The sequence below is a fragment of the Hakea prostrata genome, chromosome 11, assembly GCF_041222555.1.
Source record: "Hakea prostrata isolate BN-2017 chromosome 11, UWA_Hpros_2, whole genome shotgun sequence".
NCBI classification, from domain to species: domain Eukaryota; kingdom Viridiplantae; phylum Streptophyta; class Magnoliopsida; order Proteales; family Proteaceae; genus Hakea; species Hakea prostrata.
In genome coordinates, this window is record NC_142610.1 from 6,314,450 (window position 1) to 6,328,119 (window position 13,670).

Sequence of the window (13,670 nt, forward strand, 5' to 3'; positions counted from 1 at the left end):
TCTTGGAGCCCCTAAGCGCCTGGCCATTGTCCGAAGCATTTGTTGCATCTCCAAAATTGGATCTGCATCTGGCTCATCTACTCCTCTATCACAGGTGCCATTCAAGCATCATCATTCGGGTCATTCCGGTGAACTCTTATGGTGACCTCTCCTTCTTCATGAATTTCTCCATCCTGAACACGATTCTCTTCAAGGGGGTTTCCTCCCGGAGGAGGGGGAATATTTTGATTCCTCAACGTAGCAGATCTTGTATCCACCATGGCTTTTCGAAGAGATTCCCATAGACGGCGCCAAATGATGTGTCCAAAATCTGTTTAGCCTCTTGTTCCTTGATGATAACCTGCAAGGTGGGGTTAGACGTGGCTTGACCGCATGGTCGGGTGGCCACCTCCAAAGGCTAAGTCAGTAATGGAACAAATCACAGAGCTTTGGCAAGTTGCAAAGCTTGAATTGACTATGGTAATGGAGGGAAACGATTCAGATACCTAAACTATGCGTAAGCCCATAGTTTATATAGGATTTACCTCCTTTTCTTGATCGTTGGATCCGTTCATGCTTCTTCTAGGTGGCCGTTCAATCTTACCGTTTTACCCATCTTTTGTAGATACTGGCATATTACCTTGATTAGCACGATCACCCATTGTAGATAATGGCATATTACCTTGATTAGCACGATCACCCATTCCACGTTAATGGTAGTTACTTGTTACGACTCAATCATGTATCCCGAATCCTTCAGGATCATGTTTCTTTCTATAACTGCAACGTTCCTTCTCCCCTACATAACTGCTTAGTTCTAACTTTGAACCGATCCCAACTAGACTTCTTGACCCTACCGTGGTTGATCCGTCTTGAACCGGAATTCATGACCCGACCGAGACTGGATCCAGTTCGGTATTATTTTATCCTCATTGGGGGATTTTCATGTATAAGTCATTTTGTCAGCATTTAAAGGTGGGTTTTACCCTTATTGTGTGGCGAATAAATGTTAAAGGAGTATATATCTCAATCCTAACAGAACTCATTGGGTGGTAAGAGTCAGGACTAATAGAAAGAGAATTTGAACAAGTAAAGCTTCCCTTCTTCTATCTCATCTTTTGACGGAAGAGTCAATTGGCGTGTGCTTAATGGGGTTATATTATATCTGGGTTATTATTATTATTATTATTTTATAAATGTTCTATGTAATCTGTTTGCATTGGCATGATCCATAGTGTAGCTTTTAACGCATTGATCATGACTTCATGACTTCCCTTGTGTCGCTGTGAGGCAAAAATACCGATGTGAATTGATTTATTCAACACCCTGACGGGATGGGTTTGTGTGGAGAACTTCTCATTTTTCAACGAAAGCAGATTCAACCGAAGATATAGACTCCCTTTTTTTTTTTTCTGAAGAGTTTTCACACTAACAGCTTACAAGGAATTACAAATCTTCTTCAGTTCCCTGGACAATTTTCTGCCTCAAGCCATTAACCAAAATCATGGCTTTTATCTCATCAGGGGACTGCAACTATTTCCTTCTATTTTTTCAGTACTGCTCATTCTGTTTGTTTCTTTCAACCTTGCTCCCTCCTTCAACATCGTTGAGTTTCAATTTTACCAATTTCAGTAACTCAATAGTTGCTGGTAGGAGCATCGTGCTCCAGGGAGATGCAACACTGTCTGATCCAGTGATCCGTCTCACACTAAATACAACAAATCGTACAGGTGGTGTGATTTATAATACTCCAGTTCAGCTCTGGGACAACCATACAGGCTACACCAACTTAACCAACTTCACAACCCATTTCATCTTCACCTTGGGAGAAGGCAGCGCAGGGTTGCACGCAGATGGTCTTACTTTCTTCCTTGCTCCCAATAATTCTGTAACTGTAACCAGCGGGGCTCGTCATGGTGCTGCTGGTCTTGGTCTTTTCGACCGAAATGGTCTTCAAACCAATAATTCTGTCATTGCGGCGGAGTTCGATACTTACTGGAATGATGCTTGGGACCCAAACGACAATCACATAGGGATCGATATCTCTTCGGTTAGATCTGTAAACACTACTACCTGTTTTAATTCTACTTTCTGGGACATGATGAGAGCTGAAAGTCAGCGTTGGGAGGCTTGGGTTGAATATGATTCAAGTTCCCACAACTTGAGTGTCGCATTAACTTGTGTTAATAAATCTCTTTCTTGTGGAATCTGTAGTGTCAGCTCTATTGTTGATCTCAGAAACATTCTACCAGAAAATGTCACTGTTGGATTCTCTTCATCGACCGGGAATTATTTTGAGACACATCAACTCAATTCCTGGGATTTCAAATCGAGTTTGGAATTAATTGAGAATTCTAATAATAATACAAATGTAGCAACGGTTGTAGGACTGGCTGCGGCTGGAGGTGTTGGCGTGATTAGTACAATCTTGGGTTTCCTTTGGGTTCGGAGAAAGAAACAACAAAGCAAAGCAGAAGACGATGTGATCTTAGATGTGCCCACAGGTCCTAGGGAGTTCACATTTGCTGAATTGGCTCGAGCAACTAGGGATTTCGATGAGGAACAAAAGCTTGGAGAGGGAGGTTTTGGAGGGGTCTATAGAGGCTTCTCAAGCGATCTCAATAAGGATATTGCCGTGAAGAGGATCTCTAAAGCATCTAAACAGGGCACAAAGGAATATGCATCAGAGGTGAAGATCATTAGTCGATTGCGGCATAGGAATCTTGTGCAACTTATTGGTTGGAGCCACCAAAAGAAAGAGTTTCTACTTGTATATGAGTTCATGCCCAATGGAAGTCTTGATTTCCATCTATTTCGAGACAAAGGCTCCTTGACATGGGACTTGAGGTACAAGATAGCTCTTGACTTAGCCTTTGCAATACAATATTTGCACGAAGGATGGGAACAATGCATTGTCCATAGGGATATTAAATCCAGCAACATAATTCTGGATACCCATTTCAATGCTAAACTTGGGGATTTCGGTTTGGCTAAGCTTATGGAACATGAGAAAGAGTACCCTCAAGCACCCGTCAACATAGATAGTTCCATAGGTGACAATAATATAGCCCCACAAACACAGACAACCAACATAGCTGGTACCATGGGATACATGGCTCCAGAATATGTATTCCATGGTAAAGCTACCAAAGAATCTGATACATATAGCTTTGGCATTGTTCTTTTAGAAATTGCTTGTGGGAGAAGGTCAGTTGAGTATAGGGCTGACCCTGATGAAGAAAGTTTGGTAAATTGGGTTTGGGAGCTCTATGGAACACAAAGACATCTAGAAGCTGCTGACCCAAGTCAAGGTATGGATTTTGATGAGAGAAAAGTAGAGTGCTTGATGATTGTTGGGCTATGGTGTGCTCACCCAAACTACAAACTTAGACCTTCCATTGATAAAGCTATTCACGTTCTCCAATTTGATGCTCCATTGCCCATTCTTCCATCTAAGATGCCTATACCCCCTTCATTCAATTTGTCTACATTCTCAATTTCATCATCCCAACCTTCATATAGTAGTGGCACAACTAATTCATCCAAGTTAGACAAGTCATCAACTGGTTCATCTTCTCCGTCTATATCCCTCTTGAGTAATCCACAATAGTAATGTGTATGCCATCCCCCACTTCCCCCTCTCCCCCCCCCCCCAACAAAAAAAATCCTTTTAAAAGTTTTAATGTACCTTTGGATTGCATATCTTGTTTAATTTTCTCTTTTCAAACTTTGTAATTATTTTTAGATATTTTTTGTCCGAGTTGGATACTTTTGTAAACATGTTCTAATATTTTGTATGAGGAGAAAAGTACAATGAATATTAACAATTTCGTGAAAATGATTATTGTTTTCAATGATGTATCAATAGAGGATGTTCATTCCTCCTTTGTTGTAGTTGCAAATAATGGCTAACAAATTGTTTTTGTTTTTGGATAAGGGGATGAAAATATTTATATATAGTCCCAAAAGAGTCAAACTCTTGACCTTACCAAGAGGTGTTGGTCTTCACTACCAAAAAATTATTATGAGCATGGATCTATGAACAAAGCAATATTATGATTTCTGGTTCTTTAGCTCTTGTTATGGATCTAGGAACAAAGAACAGTAGGAGATTAATGAACTGGTGTTTTTGGACTCTGCTAAGCTGTTCAGGTGTGTGAGCAAAGAAACATACCCAATAACAACAATTCCTTGCAAGGCTGAGTACATTGACACAGTGGCTGAAGCCAACACTCAACACCCCAAGCAATAATGATAGCAGGACAACTAGCCCAAATTCCGTGTAGGTTACAACTCACCTAATAGTTTCACTAGGAGATATAAATTTCAGTGTATTTTATTTTATTTTTATTTTTTTCTTCAGAATTTCAGTTATATTTTGTTTGGTTGGCATAATAGGTAAGTAGTTTGCTGGACAGAAATTTCTCTGTGTTTGCTCTGATTATTCAAACCCATATAAAATTATCAATAGGATGCAAAGTGGGAATGATGTTAATTAAAAGAACAAATCCACCAACACCTAGAATGAAGGCTTTAAAGCATTGACACCCCTCTTTATGTTTGAAAAACACACCCCCCAAAATTGAATTTTTATTTGACACAATAGTCCAATTTGTCATTAAAACCGTTAAATCACTGTTAAAACCTTGAGATTATGAAACCAATATGATCGAGCCTCAGACTCTGCATCTTAAGTTTTGGTGTAGCCAGTATAGTTGGCAAAGTTAAGGAAAAAGAAGTTCTAGCTGTCATGAGGAAAATGTTCTCTAGTTGTTGCATTCCTTCTCTAGTTGTTGCATTCCGCCTAAAAGTTCAAAGTTGATGATCTATTCTTCCCTTCTTCCCTACCATTTGGGCATTAAAGCTTTTGTGCTTTCCTTATGAATTGGGGCTGAAAATTTGACCAGTTACCGAGAATTGTCTTTGGCTGCAACTTTTGGCTTAAATTAATGAACCCTTGCCTCTAATAATAATATTAGTAAATGTTACTAATAAAAATTAGAGAAACACAATACCCTAACTGAAAATCCTATCTTTGATTCATTTTATCAACATTTAGAGGTAAATCACATCTCTATGATAGAAAAATCTGAGGAGAACATAGACATCTACCCTGATACAAGTTAAGGAATTTGGACTCATACCAATTTCACATAGGAAAGACAATGAAGATGGAACTCCCAATGGTGGAGTTGTGACCGACATGAATGCTTTGGTTTGAATTGTTATGCAGAAACCTATATGCATGTCTTGCGAACGCTTTTCTGAGCATCCGTCCCATATGCTGCTGGATCTTGTTGGCTTATAGAGAGAGCTCAAAGGAATCAATCAAAGACAAAGAATTACAGAGACTTTCACAGACTCTCTTGACCGGATCATTACTAATGTGATAAATTCCCGCTTTTGAAGTACATTTTCGATGTCCAAACTCCACCCACATTGGGGAATCGTCTTCCAGTGGATTTTCCCTTCTGGGTCGTTGCTCACCTTCCATGGCAACATAATAATTCATAGCCACAGAAACCAATTGATTTCAATCCACCAGCATTAACCATTATGGTTGGTTGTGACAGAGACGCGATTGGTGGTTCAATACATCGAAATTGATATTCATGCTCCATTTTCGGACATTTTTGAGCATCTTCTAGGGGTTTTAAGGCAGAATTACAAGAGACCAACCAGAACATGATTGTCCAATAAAAGATTAAGTTTCACAAGACACTGAACAACCAGGGTTTTAAGGGTAGAATTACAAGATAAGAGACCAGATTGATCGTCCCTGGAGAGACCATTTAACTGTTTTACAAGACACTTTTGAGTAACCAATTATCATCCATCCACTCCAAAAGTAAATTGGCCAAACAGAGATTTAAATAATCCAAAGACGACAGGAAATGCTTATAGTATAAGGACCAGTACCCATTATGCCATAAGGGAGTGGTCAGTATACCCAATTATAACACAAAGGAAATAAATTGACCAATAAGTCAACACTAAAAATATATATATATCAATTAACCAATCACCACATAAACCATTTCCTCAAAAATATAAAAAGAAAATCTTGAATCCATCGAAACTCTCTCGGTGGATGCAGCATGATATCCTGTCAGCCCATGTTTAAATCCCAAGTGCTGATTCCTACTAAAATGGTGTCAACAAGATGCCTTGTAAAGCAGTGAAAATCGGGGATACTCAAGGGGAAACAGGGATATTCAAAAACTTGAAGCTGAAAAGAATGGCATCCACAGCCTTACAAACCGGTGAACACAGCCAACTCTTCATAAACCTGCCGCAGCGCAAACCCTAATAAGCAGTTGCAGTATCCTGTATTCAATTATCCAAGCGCGGTCACTTGTAGTGCCAACTCATGTGTTGTTTCCCTCACAGAGCACTGAAGAGTTAGTTGCATTCTACAGAAAAACCAGCATTCATGACACCCTGTGAATGAGATAGAATGATCACACATCAATACCAATGAAGACAATATGATCAGATTACTTACAGAATCAATCAATTAGTCTTAGTTGTCCACTTAAATAGCATATATCATCAAATCAAATGTGATTCACAAGAAACCACAATAACGTTAATTTATCCAGTCGTATACTTTGCCTGCACTGTACTATATAAAATCTAATGGATCGAATGAGATCAGCTAGCAAGTATAAGATGAATCTGTTTCTTTGCAACATCAGTCTTTAATGATTGTTTTGGGTCATCTATGCAACGACCCTGATACATAATATTAGCAAAGGGCCAAGCTTTCTTGGATCCCAACTCAAAAAATAAGGTATCTCCGAATGACTAAGAATAATCGGGTTTCTTGAAATATGGGATAAAAAGTTACTGGAAAAAGGTGAAACTTGGAGAAAGCTATTAGGGTACATGATATAAAGGGATGATCCCCTAAGTTTGGAATTGTTCCAATGGCAAGACTGGTGTAAACCTGACGTTGAAACTTTAACTTTTAGGCAAGTATGCAAACAGAAAATAAATAAATAAATAAATAAAACTTATTGGGAGTTTCAGAAGTCAGATGAAGACTTTTGAGTTTGATGTGGTGCACGTCTAGTTACAATACTCCCATCTTATAGTGTATAGAATGTCATCTTTGAAGGAGGGAGCTTTTCCTTACAAATTTCAGGCAGAATCATGCACTCCATGTGCCTGATCTTTGAATCGACATTCTCATAGGGTAGTAACCTGCTTTTCAAGGACTTAGAAACTGACTCCACCTCTTCAGACCAATGATTTCTTGTGGGAATCTTCAACCATCAAGTTTGAGAAGTTAACTAAGAAGATAAGAAGATCCTGTGGTAAATTGAGTTCCAATTTTCTTCATGAAACCAAGGATTTTAGTGAGTGTCATGGGTCCTCTTCAGTAGACTAGTATATTTGACTTCATTCTTCTCAACCCTGAACTCAAATCTTTCAAATCTAACTTCAAACCTATCAGCATTTTTGTAATTCTCAACTTATTCACGTTATAGCTTATCCAGAGTGTTGTTGGTGTGATCTATAGTATCACCCAAAGTTTGAGAAAGGAAAGGGCTAATATAGAGAAGCGATGAAATCCTCCTTCAATCTTGGGTCTGATACCGCTTAATGTAGCCCTACATTGAAGAGGTTCAACTAGGAGCTCGCTTTCCAAGAAGTCAACTCAAAAGGTAAGGGTTTCAGGAGTTAAGATTTCCGAGTTGTTGATTGGGATACACAACGAACATAAGTTATGGTGGTTGGATAGTCTAGGAGGGATCTAGAGGAATGGGGTGACCAGATGGATGAGACAAGTTCTTGAGATTGACCTGAAACGAGGTGAAACTTGGAGAGAACTTAGAGACCATTCGTTTGATAGAATAAAATGAGGTGAACAAAAGAAAAAAGGGGGGTGGGGGGTTCGGTTGGAGGGAAGTGTACTATTCCCCAACGAGATCCCAAAAGTTGAGTGAATTTGGTTCACTGGGTGGGAGAATGAGCAGACAAGCTTCCTTAAAATTAAGAACCTAGCCTATTGATATCGCACCCACTTTTTTCCCATCCTATGCCAGAAAAGGATACACAAAGTAAGCTTGTGAAGCCCAGATACTTTTTTACTCACCTTTCCTTCCATTACTTTTTGTCTCCTTACCCCACTTCATATGGATCCCACACCTTTTTCTCCAGCAAAAAAATGGTCTCTTATGCCATGAAATAGGGGGTGATCCCTAAGGTTTGGGACTGTTCTAATAGTCAAATTGGTCTAGACCTATGTTTGGAATTTTGGTTTTCAGAGAATACAAAATAAAAATAAGACAATTTTAGGGTTGGCAAATTACAAAGGTCAGAAGAAGAATTGGGGATATGGGTGATTCAACTTACAGTTTTAGAAGAGAACAGCTGGTTAAATTGCTGAGAGGAGTATCTATCTTGTAGGAAATTCTAGTAACATGGCAAAGAAATCACACAAGAGAGACAGAGAGAGGGGCATGATATGCTATTGTACCTCACTGGCAACAATGAACAGAACACAAAATTCAATTCATCACTTCATCCTCTACTTCATCCTCTAATTGGTGAGGATGCATTACATATATATAGACCAACTTAAATTCTAACTGACTCAAAAAATAACTCCTAATCACTCTAGAAGACTCAAATAAGGTAAGCAAAATCAAAACATGGTTCTACGTAAGCACAAAGTATCCTAATCTGACTCAAAACACTAAACATAAATTGAATTTAACACCTAATCCCGTGCAGTATCAGTAACCCCACTTTACGGGCATATAAATGAGGCCCATTACACAGACAAACCCAAAAAAAGAAGCTTCATGTCTATAGAAGAGCCCGCCTATGGACCAAAATTAAGTATTTCAAAAGCCAATTAACCCTTTAGACATTCTTCACTGCATCAGATTCACTGATCCAAGACAACCAAAATCTAAGGCAAGGCTTTAGATTTGCATCAAAATAGTAACCACTGTGGTCACAATCCACCAGATCAATACGATATCCAACAATGAAAGCACAAACAACAAGGTTTAAGCCCATGGTACTGGTACTGTATCACTCACCGCCGATATCAATCCACAATGCCGGAACATGCCACATCATATTGGCCCAAATTAGCTGGAAATTCAGTAAACTTCACCATCTTTTCCAAAAAATGATATGACGGTATAAATATCAGTCAATGGAGTACCAAACTTTTCCTTTAGTTCCATTACATTTATACTTTCATCATATATCACACGGGCCTCAAATGATGAGAACCACCAAATGTCAAGTGGTTACCAGCTTCCTCAGATGACATCCTAATATTTGGGCAGCCAAAGTTTCATAAAGACAATGTCAACTGGAAGGGTGTAAACAATATTCATTCCTCAAAGAGCTACATTAAACTGCCCTTCCTGGAAATTTAAAAATCCCTTCCCCTCATCAGGTGCATACATTCCAGACCAGGAAACTGAACAAGACAACCTCTCCAGCATAGTAAATTGATAAACACAAACACAGAGAACTATCGAGATTCATTCCACTGGGATAATCATCCTCAATATAGGAGATCGGTTCATTTAGATCCTGAAACAGATCACTGAGATCATAGAAGACCATCTAGCCTTTACCCAAAGGCAAGACAAGATGGTACTCGAAACCATAGCTTACCCCACCATGACCAAACTCTCAGATATGTGGGCTAATCTCCAGAATAACTAAGTTATCTTGGTCATATATTGGATGTATCTCAATAAGCTTGATGTCTTGGTAACATCTGGGATACCTTGACGAGATTGCAGTATATCTTGGAATCATACCGTAATTCTATGCTTCCTACTCAAATGTGGCTTTTATTTCAACAAAACAGAATTACCCCCAACTCAGATAGATCTCTCCCCTTGACTCACTTTTTTGAGGAAGCAAGCAGTGCATCGAGCTCTGGATTTAAGACTGTGATTAGGTATCCAAAGCTTTTAGGACATAGAATATGGTTCAGGTACAACAAGAAACTGTGGGGTACATAGCATGGTGAAGAAAATTAAACAGTAGAATGCATGGTCATGAAAGATTAACAACCCTTACCAACTATGCTGCATTTGGAAGACCAGTAACTTTCCCCACTGCAACTGTTTTACCTGTCAAAGAAGATAAACTCCAAAGTCACATGACTTATAAAGTAGAAAGGAACCATCCATACAATATTGATTGTGATTGTTGAAAGTGTCAAACTAAGTGTCCACGTGCCTTCAGGGTGTCAAGACATTGCAATGCCTCACTAAACGTAGGTAAGGAGACCAGACTTGGCAACATGGGCACTGCTTGGACACCCGATGCTGTCATATGTTACCCCCCGGGGGTGGGGGGTGGGGGATGGTTTATATATTATTCTAACCTTTTAATTGCAATGCTTGTGATACATTGAAATGTTGAATCTTAAAACCTTGCAATACTGTTATATCCAGTTATACTGTTTTAGTCTGATGAAAATTCTCTGCTAGAATCAAATCTAACATCAAACTGAATTACCAAAACATTCCTGTTCAACTGATGCTTTTACTGCTATTGCCATGAAGTGTGAAAGATCAGCCAGTCTAAGAATGGAAGGTAACTTGTCTGTTTGCTAGTTTACTAGCCTCTTGATTTAGAGGCCGCGTTCATGGGATCCACATCCTCTACTTCCTGATCCCGCATTTCCTATAGCTGTGGTTGTGACACCTCGGCAAAACGCTGATTCAGTGGTCAGTAACCAACATTGAGCTCAAAGATCAAGGTCGGCAAAGTATACAGGGTGCACAAAATGATGCAGATCTATTAATGTGTCATTTTCACCACTAAAAAAAGGTATTTACGTGTCCCTACTTTGATATGTAGCCCCCCCCCACCCCAACCCCCAAAAAAAGAGGGGATTTTGGGAGTAGGTGCCCTGACAGCTGTGATAAGAGTAGAATCCACTTCTCACCTTCAGTACGAAGAGTAAACCTTCCAAGCTGTGGAAAATCAGTGAACTTCTCTACGCAAATCATGTTATTCACCTGAAAAGCACATTGCAAAAAAACTCAAAAACTACCATCCAATAGATGCAACTATAACGATCTCAAAAATAAGGGAGCACGGACCTGTATCCGGCAAAGGACAACAGCACCATTCTTCACAAAAAGAACCTTCTTCTTCATAGGTTTTTTGGTCTTCGGATCAATTTGCTGCAATAATTCAACAATCTCACACTCCTCAACAACAGAATGAACATGCAGTACTGCCTTGTAACCAGCAGTGAAAATTGCCTGAAACATAGAGATATGTTTATTGTCAAGACTCTGCATAGTTACAGATTCATAACAAAAGATGGAACTGAAAATCCATTTCTATACATTATCCAACAGCTCAAGGATCTGCAACTGCGCATTGAACTCTGAAACTGCAGGTATTGGTTTCTCTGCACCAAAGGCAATTTAAAATTATGTGGTACAAAATGAAATGATTAAAATATTCAACTTCCATAACAAATCTGAAAAAAATGAGTGGACATAATTCATCAATAGTCAAGAATGTGTTTCCTTTGAGCATCAGAAAGGATGAAGCCCATTCCAATTTTCCAGGAAGGTGAAAACCATTCTTAGATCAAAAGGTCTCAGTAATATCACCTTTTTTTGGATTCTACCAAACATGGCTTCTATAAAACCAACATAAAGTGCACCTTCTAAAACCATGTAATCATCTGAATGAGGGTTAAAGTCATACAAGAAACCCTTGTGCCTTTTTGTCTTCTCTGAGTTTAGGGATAGAGAGGACTAAGTTGCTCCCCATGTAACAGGTTTGAGTCTGGAAACAGCCTCTCTGTTTGAGGCTGTATACATTATGACCGCTGGAGACAGCCCCATCTGGAAAAGGCTGTTTACATTACGAAACACCCAGACCTGGAGTGGTGGGAGTCTAGTGTACTATGTCCCACATGTGAGCAGTCGACAGAATTTTACAAACAGAAATCTGTTACGATCATAACTTTTCTACGAAACACAAAGATGCTTCCAACTACTAAGAAAACATTGCACTAGGTGTATGGGTTTAGTCACACAACAGGTAAGTGAGTGCTGTACATGGATGTGTGTAGTGTACATCCACTATTCTGCAGTCCCAAAATTGGTTAACCCCATGGGATTGGCGTGTGATTTGAAAAGATGTTTCCAGAATGCAAATCACATGATTAGGCGTTAATGATGCAACCGAACCAATAGTGTCCAAATTAAAATTACCCTTGTTACCTACTGTATTTATAATAGATCCTTTCAGAAGAAATTTCAGGAAGCCATTCTTGAAGATACAGACAAAAGATCTTTGTTGCACCCTTTAGTATATCATGCAGGAAGACTTACCAACAGATGACAAGACAAAACCAGACAATATGTCCTCTTCTTCAACCCCAGACAATTTTACACGGACATTTTCACCAGGTCCTGCATTGCTTACTTTATTTTCATCACAATTCACACCAAGCACTTTAACATGGGCCTGCAGAATATACAATTTCAGCCACTCTTAACTGGTATCAGAAAAATATTGGGGCCAAGAGGCAAAGAAAGGGATGTTCGTGTACCTTATTTGGCATGATCAACAAGCTATCCCCCTCACGAATGCTACCAGACTCTATCTTTCCCATCACGACAGTTCCCATATCTTTAAATTTGTCAATAATTGGCATCCTAAACAACAAGAGAATCACGTAATAAAACATAGTAATTGCATCTGTATCATTGACAGCAAACAAAGTTTTATTTGTGCATAAAGAAAGCTGAGTTTAAAATGCACTGGATACAGTACCATAAAAAACACAATTGAGGCCACTATATCTGCCACCAATCATGTTACATTGAAAAGCTTCCAATCCAAAGTGCTGGGTCTGAGGTCTATGTTTACTAGTGACGAGTGGTTTGGATGGCCTAGACTGAACACAACTGAAGGGAGAGCAGCCCAACAAATCATTGCCAGAGAAGGCTTTTGGAAGGTATATTGAGGCCACTATATCTGCCACCAATCATGTTACATTGAAAAGCTTCCAATCCAAAGTGCTGGGTCTGAGGTCTATGTTTACTAGTGACGAGTGGTTTGGATGGCCTAGACTGAACACAACTGAAGGGAGAGCAGCCCAACAAATCATTGCCAGAGAAGGCTTTTGGAAGGTATATTGCAGTCAATTGTGACTGTTCCAAGGAAGGTAGCCACTGGAAAGAAGCCTAACTTAGCCCATATATATGCCACCACACAAAAGAAGAAGGAGAGAGTACACGCTGCTGCCCCTAAAAGTGCTACATCAAAGTCTTTGATGAGAGGAGGGAATAGCACTTAAACCATCATTTGCATTTACTTTATGTTTTATACTCTACAATAACTAAGTCGCCAGCCAAGTTCATATTGGTTATCACCAGCTTCCTATTTGAACCCCAAGTATCACTACACATATAAACTTGGATGCAACACCAAGTAGACAGATTCAGTTCAGGTGGTCACAAAGTTGAAGACAAATCCCGACAACTAGGGAATTACTAATTCAGAGAAAGAATTAGCAAGTTGCTTATTTCTTATATATTGATTAGTATTTATTCTTGTACTAATTTGAAAGTTGAAACATGGTCTACATCAAGGATTTCTGGGATGTTACAAGGAGTTTTAGTAAGTCATCTGCAATTGCAGCTAGGAACAAGTGAGAGCCTGGTAAG

General features: G+C 39.2%; 1 protein-coding gene and 1 pseudogene across 1 annotated transcript in view; one reads left to right on the top strand and one right to left on the bottom strand.

Annotated features, from left to right (window-relative positions):
• The first annotated feature begins 1,483 nt into the window (after window positions 1-1,483).
• LOC148999787 (L-type lectin-domain containing receptor kinase IX.1 pseudogene) lies at window positions 1,484-3,589 on the top strand (annotated as a pseudogene).
• Window positions 3,590-5,707: 2,118 nt separating this feature from the next.
• The window catches only part of LOC148999788 (Translation elongation factor EF1A/initiation factor IF2gamma family protein), a 34,877-nt gene continuing 26,914 nt past the window's right edge, over window positions 5,708-13,670 (bottom strand). Inside the window, exons 13-19 of the mRNA XM_089139756.1 lie at window positions 12,551-12,656; window positions 12,330-12,465; window positions 11,328-11,392; window positions 11,076-11,240; window positions 10,919-10,991; window positions 10,042-10,094; window positions 5,708-6,420 (exon numbers count right to left, since the gene is read on the bottom strand). Of these exons, the coding sequence (XP_088995882.1) occupies window positions 10,045-10,094; window positions 10,919-10,991; window positions 11,076-11,240; window positions 11,328-11,392; window positions 12,330-12,465; window positions 12,551-12,656 (595 nt within the window). The 3' untranslated portion in view covers window positions 5,708-6,420; window positions 10,042-10,044. The remainder of the gene's footprint in view (window positions 6,421-10,041; window positions 10,095-10,918; window positions 10,992-11,075; window positions 11,241-11,327; window positions 11,393-12,329; window positions 12,466-12,550; window positions 12,657-13,670) is intronic.